Genomic DNA, 8,462 nt, shown 5'->3' on the forward strand with positions numbered 1-8,462 from the left:
GCCACGCCGATACTTAAAAGTCCTTTCTTTCCTGCATCAGGTAGTGCATAAGGTGGCACCTATCTCTGTTTCAATAGTCCTTGGGCCACACAATTTTGTGTAATCCCTACAGCAGGGGGCAGGTATGGAAGCATGCCACAAATCATGGTTCAACGGCATCAAAGGTGCACAGGAAACACTCTATGATGGCAGCCCCAGGGTTCCATATGGGGTACCCACAACTGCTGTTTTTTTACAGTCTCCAGATTGATAGAAGACACTAGTCTAGAGGCTTTCACACTTTCATATTGAGTGCTAAGCAGTCTGTACCATTTTTAAAGCCATTGGTATGACTCAGCTGGGAATTAATTCACGACGTAACAAATGCAAGGCAAACACTCTAACCACTTGACCATTGCACTGGTTCACACCTACTTGCCCACCACACCAAGTCCCATTAAACGTACTAGATTCTCCTAAATCTTTTTGAATTTTGAATAAAAATTAATATATTTTCTGATTTTCTACAATGGTGAAAACGTTTGCATGTATCGTGAAATTCTGTTGTCTAAAATTAGTATCATTTTTTCTTTGCAGACGTTTTCCCACCTGTCAAACTAGTGACAACCGTTGGACGCGGGAACGTAGCCACGAGGCGTACGCCAAGAATTACTCCATAGTCTTCCCTCACGATGAGCCGCTCGCTGCGAGGAACTCCAGGACGGACCCTTTTCACGAAGTAACTCCTATTTTTACCACAACATACGCATAGTATACAGCCTATTTCAGTATTGGTCATTTTTTGTCATTTTATTTTGCTTTCACACTTAAAGTTTGTGGAAAATGGTTGCAAATTGAGTCCAAAACAGCACAGTTTCTTGGAAATTGGGCAGGAACCACACTTAATTTACAATATACATAGTTTCACATGATTCCATGTTGTCAGATGATTCTTGCCAATAAGATTACAAACATAAGAAGAGAAGAAGTGTGACATTTGTGGCTGTTTTTTTGGGGTTTGTACAGAATTGTTCTGAAGCGTTGACCTGTGTTTTTCTACAGGTGTTGCTGGAGGCAGGATGTGTGTTTCAGGAGAGACATGGTTGGGAGAGACCTGGGTACTTCACACCACAGGGGCCCACTCCTGTAAGTACAACTATTGATTTTTTTTGCTGTGGTTCCATGTGTGTGTGTGTGTGTGTGTGTGTGCCTGTGCATATGTGCATGTGTCTGTGGCTGTGCATATTTGCGTGTGTCCCTGTGTGTGTGCATGTGTGTGTGTCTGTGTGTGTATGTGTGTGGCCTTCTAACAGGTTGTTTTGAAACAGAGAGAGAGCTACCTAGAACAGAGGAGGCATAAAATGTAGAATGAAATGCCATTAATGGGTCTTGAATTTTTTGTCCATATATATATATATATACACCTATCTCTGATTTTTTTGTGAGACACATGGCCTCCCTGGTTGGCTGGTCTACCCATTTGGGTAGAAAAACAATTACAGAGAATCAATCGTGCTTTAATGTCTGTATCCCAAATGTTTACAGTCAACTCACTCTGTTTACCCCAAAATGTTGCATCTGATCAAGGAATCTGTAGGTCCTGTTTTTGTTATTCACACATTGGTAAGCACACACATACAATTACTGAATGGGGCGCCAGTACATACGGGTACAAGTACATTTATATCAGATTGGGTTTTGTACAGTCTTTTGGAATGTTTTTGTCAGAGACATAGGCTATAGTTTGAAATAGTTTGTTCTGCATAGCTGCACTGGTACAAGTAATACTTGAAATTGCATGCATGCACCATACACACTTAACCTGCATTGCTCTCTTAGAACCAGATAGACATGAAGGTAGAAGGCCGTCTCCAGTCTCATCTCTATTTTGCTGTAGTCTTTTATGAAAAGTTTGATTTCAAGATGTATGGCAATGCAATAGTAAATTGGCTGAATTGCACTGACATTTACATAAATTAAAACAGTTAATATAAATAATAAAATCCTGACACAATATCAAAAACTTAAAACCATATACATGTACATTTGCAAGCATTTCTGTACTAGAATATTGAGGGCATTCATTTTTCTAAAAGAACTATGATAAGTACAAATTATTAATGTGTCTTACAAAAATATAATACTTTAGTAAGCATTTTTGCTTTTTAGCAGGTTTACAGATGTCAACTCTTAAATGTTGTCTTGCCACTGTTTTCTCTGTTGCCCCAGCATCGCCCTCCTTCAACAGTGCCCTTTAGAATTCTCTGCAAAGTGGTTATGACGTGTCACATGGCGGAACTACTGTATAGTACATCTGTTGACCATTACTTACAGTCATTCCTAGCCTATGGGCCAATGAAAGAACAATCATGCCTTTTGCCCATCAGAAAAGCATGTTTTGCATTCGAATATGTATGCTCCTAGATACTACAGTTTTTAGTCTTGAAATCTCCTGTATGAACAACTTGGGATGATACTATGAAAAATGCAAGGTATTCTGGGCTACTACTGTCCATGACTGTCATCCTAATGTTGTAAACTTACCAAATATCATAGGACAGTGTACATTGTGTAGGTTAGGTGCAGGTTAACATTTAAAAAATGCAGCTCAAATTTTACCTGGCATTTATCCTGCATCAGAAACTATGAAGGTGGTATATGTACATGTTCTTGTATTTGTATTTCAAGCCTTACAAGGTTAAATGTTTTGTTTGTTCATAACATTCAGTAGACCAGATCTATACTGTGTTAATAGCACTGAATGTTCTATATTACTGACAGTGATTGGAATGACAAAAGAGTTAGGAAATTGTCATGAAACAAGGTTTATCTTTCTGTAGATCCCAGACTATGACTACTATGGTGCGTATGAAGATCTCCCAGCCAATGAGGTAAACCTTTACAACGACAGACTGAGAGATGACTATACCTTTGACTTTCCCAAGCACCATGATGTGGTGAGTATATAATTGCATTAAAACATGAAAATATTGCTGTTAAGCAACCAAAATCTTATTATTGAGCATGTGCTTTCAGCACCGCTAAATTTTGAAACATATATCAAGTGCATATTTTATTTTAAAAAAGGTAACTTTATTTATAATCTTTGCCAAAGATATGTTTAAAAAATGTTCATTCTGTCTGTTTTTCTAAGATTGGAAAGGAATGTGTAGCCTGTAGAGAGCGAGCCGCTGTGTTCAACATGTCCTACTTCGGGAAATACTACCTGACTGGGCCTGATGCACAGAAGGCAGCTGACTGGATCTTCTCAAACAATGTGGACAAACCACCTGGTAATTATGTTTTTAATTATATAAGTCATATGAATGACTGTAAATTCTCATCATTGTGACATTTATGTGGTGCAACGGTTAGAGTGGCTAGAGGCACCGCGTGGCACATTGGATACACCTGATCCGGACAGTTCTTGGATGGGAGTCCCCCAATTAAGGACGACCGAAATTTGGAAATTTGAATTATTGCCAGTTTGTGCCCATGTTTATCAATGACAATGAAGTTTATTGCATATTCATGCCCCATTGGGGCTAAATGCAGTCAGTTTGGTACAAAAGGTACTAAACGCAAAGTTATACATATACTATAGTTTATCATAGCACACAGTGTACACTTGATATAGAAGATCCGGTATAGGCCAAAAAACAGTTACTCAAGCAACTGGATATGATTTTGGGAACGGTCAGACATTTCAGGTAACATACACAATCTCACACTGATAGTGTATGCTATCTGAAATGTCTAACCGTCTCCAAAATCATATCCAGTTGCTTGTGCTTTGTGGCGCATCTTATTACCTGGATGTCTAACCTTCATTGACGTATCCGGTATGTATATGCTGTAGAAGATACGGTATGTAAATGTTGTCCATTCCATTGTTCATCCCAGGCTCCACAGTGTACACATGTATGTTAGACAAGACAGGAGGTATAGAGAGTGATCTGACTGTGAGCATGATCAGTTCTGGGGAGGGCTCGGCCATGGACCCTTCGTTTGATGGTAAGTAAACTTTCAACATTGTAATAAGTACTCCAAGAAGGTTAGAATTTGTGTGTGCGTCTGTCTGTTGTCTATGTGTGTGTGAACATGGCAATTCGAGAATACCTCAGTGGATGGATAGTCTTGGTATTTAGCATGTAGCAAAATTCAGTCAAATTTAGCAAACCGTGGTCCAAATGGTAGACTAAAGTTAAGAGCAAGTAAAGGAGTTACATGTATACTACAGTTAAACATGGTACTGAACAACCACACACGTTTTTTTAAGAATGTAACAATTAGCAAGTTATACCAACTAAATAGATACAGATACAGAATTAAATGGCTGTATCATGGCAGTTGTTTGGCCGGCCAGGTTTGACAGGGTTCTACCTAGGATTTTATTTTAGCATAGTGGTAATGGCAAGGTAGCGAACAACCAATTGGGGGGATGGTGTGTGGAAGGGGGGTCTTGGGTTGAAAATGTAGTGAAACGTTGGCATTAAGGGTACCTGTCAGGGTTGTAGCCAGCGCCCGTCCTTCCGTCCTTTGACGGAATTTTGCAGCTGGGGACGGAAAAATATTTTGCCCATTCCGTCCTCTGTGACGGAGAACATCCATATGTAAAGATACAACAAAAACTAAAAATCGTGCAAAGATCTCCAAAAATTCAAAGGATTTTTTCACAGCGCCGGGACAGGGGTCCGCATTTCAGGCTATTCAGAGGGCTTATTTCATCAGGTTTTTAGGGCCATATCTACGATAATAGTAGAAGTCACTTGACTTCTTTTCAGTTTGACATAACAATATTTCAAGTCAAAGCGTCAAAGTCAACTAAAAACTCGTAATCAACAAACTTTACTCAGCTCAACAGTAACGTTAACTGTTGTCCGGTTTGCCATGCGAAGTTGAAGCGCTTATTTATAGCGCTATTATCTTCGATGCGCCGTTAGCCGCCGTGCCGTGCGACTGTTGTTGACGGTCGCCGCTTTGCTGTCAGACGATATACCAACGGACATGTTTCAAGAAAAATACCCGGCGAAACCATTGTTCCGCGTCAGATTCTATTCTCTAAAACATGTGGGTTACAGTCTGATAAATATTTTGTAGAAGCACCGCTGTGGGAAAGTGCAAGGAATAATCACGTAGCATACGAAGTTCGCTGTCAACTGTCACACGACTGTTTGAAACTCTAACCAACAGCCGCGGCCTTTGATGAAGTCGGCGAAAAGGTGCACTGCCTTTGCAACAAGGAAGCCGACGGAGAGCTTCAAATTTGGAACAGGAAATTTGGGAACGCGACCCGCCCTTGCTTTAGAAATGTGTCAGAGAGAATTGATTTTATTTTCCGCGCTGAAGAAGAAATGACGCAACTAATAGTAAGAGCCTATGTGATCAACCCCGCTCCCCATATAAGGAGATTCCCGGGAAAATCTGGCTGTTCCGGGGAGGGATCCCACCCCGCTATAATAGGACCGCGCCGGATCAAACCGTGGGCGATTCTTTCAAGTGATTCGTTATACATGCTCGCCGACTCGCCGTCTATGTTTCCAATCTTTGTAAAGTGTTAAAATGCTACTTACCTCGTTCAGATGAACTGACAGATGAAGTGTGTTGTGCTAATCTACGGTTTCTCTCATCTGCGACGGTAGGAATCGACGTGAACTTTGATACGACTTAACTAAGTAAGACGCAAACGGCCGGTGTTGAAAATGTTTTATTCTCGTCGATGTGAGGGCGCCTTTATCCCTTTTATGTGCTATTGTGCTTGTGTATATTTCTCGTAGGACGTAGATACGTAATAAATTTTTGTTGTACTAAACGTGCTGTTTCTTTTCTGTGTAAATTCTATACAATATAGAAGTGCAGCTGTGTAACACGCTTACAATCTTACCCTCATACCAGCAATCTGTGCGATCACTGCGGTGGCGGTGGCATCGGCCCCTTTCCTACATAAAATCCAGCGTAAAACCCTCGTGTAATTTCTTTTACCAAAACAGATGTATTAACAGCTCAAAATGCTGGAAATAGCGTTTCAGAGGGTCTAGATTTCAAAATTTTCCGGGGGAGCATGCCCCCGGACCCCCCTAGGAACGTCGCGCCAAAGGCGCGACATCTCGCGCCTACGGCGCTCGATAGGATTTTCAGTCAAAAGTGGGGGGACGGAAAATGATTTCGGGCTGGCTACAACCCTGGTACCTGTTAAGTGACTTACTGTAACTCACATGTAATTTGAAGGACTTTTTGGTCAGTTTAGAGTGACATATCATCATTTTTTCATATTTGATTAGACATTTTTCAGCAAGTAAATGACAGCAAAGGACCACTACGCTAGTTGAAAATTAGCATATAGTGGTCCTCATTTTAGTATTGCAAATTATAGCATAGTGGCCCACTACTCTAAAATGCACTAGCTAGAACCCTGTTTGACTGCATTTCACTTTGTTCCAGGTAAGGGATCTACATGCAGTAGGAGGGGGTTCAGCGCAGCGTAACTGGTCCCACATCACAGACATCCTGCAGGACAACAGGTTCAACTGTCAGCTGGCAGACATGTCCCACGACATGGGCATGCTCAGTATACAGGGACCCAGAAGGTGACTGCACATTCTTTGTTTGTTTTTTTCTATTTGCTTTTGGACAGACGAGGATAATGTCACACTGCGCTCAAGCTTTGTAACTTATATTATTTTGTAAACTTATATTAACAGTGCCACATACACGGTACAGACAGAAGGTAAAGGTAGTCCTTTACCTCCCTGACCAAAATCAGGTAGACATTTTTACACCTGGGTGAAGTGAGGAAGGTCATGTAAAGTGCCTTTCCCAAGGGCACAACGTCGGGGGCACGGCGGGGATCAAACTCGGAAACTTTAGATTCCGAGCCAAATGTGCTACCAGTTGTGCCATGCCCGACGCCACACGCCCGATGTCATTCTTTGTTGCAGTGTTGTTTTTGGTGATAGGGAAAAGGGAGTGTTTTAGATATGAGTCGGAAACATTTCTACAGTACATTGGAAAGACATATTTGTGGTAGGGTGAGATCATTGCAGAAACTGCAAAGATAAAGCCACGACAAAAGTTTAAAGATGTACAGTAGCTGAGTAAAAGGTCTTCTTATCTAAATGTGATGTGTACTACAAAAATAAAGCCATGGCAAAGTATCAAGATAAAACTGGTAAAAGGGCTGCTTATCTAAATGTGATGTACTGCAAAAATAGAACCACAGTGAAACTTTCAAGATTAACAGTAGCTGATAAAAACTAGTAAAATGCCAACTGATCGAAATGTAACATGTACTGCAAAAATAAAACTATGGTGAAAGTTTGAAGATTTACAGTAGCTGATAAAACAAGTAAAATGGCTACTTATCTAAATATAACATGTACAGCTGCAAAAATAAAACTACGGTGCAAGTTTCAAGATTTACAGTAGCTGATAAAAACTGGTAAAATGGCTCCGTATCTAAATGTAGCATCAGGTACAGTTATAATAGTCTAGAGGTTTAGGTACAGGACTGGACCTGTAACTGTACTCAAACAGTTTTATAAAGTAACCTGTGGTCGTCAATGATGACAGGAACAGTAAACAGAATGGCCTTAAGGTATTTCATTAAAAAATCCTTCAAGTCAAAGGTGTTGCCGATTTTAATGTACATATAGAGATATTTTTGTCGTTCGAGTGCTACATTTTTCGTCAATGTACGTGGTGGGGACAGCATATTTCTAGTCACAAAATTTTATAAGCATTGGGTGCAATTGTTCCTTTACATTTACAGTCAGTGTTTTGGACCTGTATCACATTGGTACCTTGTACTGGTAAGCAGTGCTACTGTATTTTCTCGCATAGATAATGCACATTTCAATCTTGTCAAAATTCTTAAGGTGCTGCAATTACAAGTAGATGCAACATCAGGGTGTATGCTAAATTTGAGGTTATAGCACAAATGAGTTGGAAAAGGACCTGAAATAGAGCAAGGTGGTGCTACACTATAAGGAAGGATGCAAAACTATTCAGCATTGCTTTATTTTTATGTACAACATTTCTTCTAGTCAAGATTTTGTAACTTGTGGTAGGCAATTCACAAATTTGCACAGACAATGTCACGAGGTAAAACTAGCGTTTTTTTTTCTAAATATAAGCTGGAACATTGTAAAAGAAGTTAAAGTGCTTGATTCATGCAGACCTCATGAAATTGAATCTGATTAAAGATTGGTAGAGAAGGGGTGCATTATTCTCTATGTGAGTTTTTCTAAATGTATTTCACATTTTAGTCGCACAGATTATTCTGTGACTTGCCCCAAGTCAGGGGTGTGTACTTTAATTGGAGTGCATACTTTGATTGAGAAAATTTGGTATTCCTATGTGATTATATGCAAGAGGAGTGACAGTGCTGGCTACAATAACAGGACATGATGTTGTTTTGTATGGACCCATACATGCAATATTCTTTGATGTGGACAGGATACCATGAGTATATCAACAACAGAATG

At 40.1% G+C, this 8,462-nt stretch overlaps 1 protein-coding gene across 1 annotated transcript in view; it reads left to right on the top strand.

Annotated features, from left to right (window-relative positions):
- LOC118421387 (sarcosine dehydrogenase, mitochondrial-like) overlaps positions 1-8,462 on the top strand; it is a gene marked incomplete in the record, with an annotated part of 22,931 nt that overhangs the window by 9,642 nt on the left and 4,827 nt on the right. Inside the window, 6 exon segments of the mRNA XM_035828650.1 lie at positions 577-718; positions 1,042-1,125; positions 2,820-2,936; positions 3,134-3,272; positions 3,883-3,997; positions 6,426-6,566. Of these exon segments, the coding sequence (XP_035684543.1) occupies positions 577-718; positions 1,042-1,125; positions 2,820-2,936; positions 3,134-3,272; positions 3,883-3,997; positions 6,426-6,566 (738 nt within the window).

The sequence above is a fragment of the Branchiostoma floridae genome, chromosome 8, assembly GCF_000003815.2.
Source record: "Branchiostoma floridae strain S238N-H82 chromosome 8, Bfl_VNyyK, whole genome shotgun sequence".
Lineage (NCBI taxonomy): Eukaryota > Metazoa > Chordata > Leptocardii > Amphioxiformes > Branchiostomatidae > Branchiostoma > Branchiostoma floridae.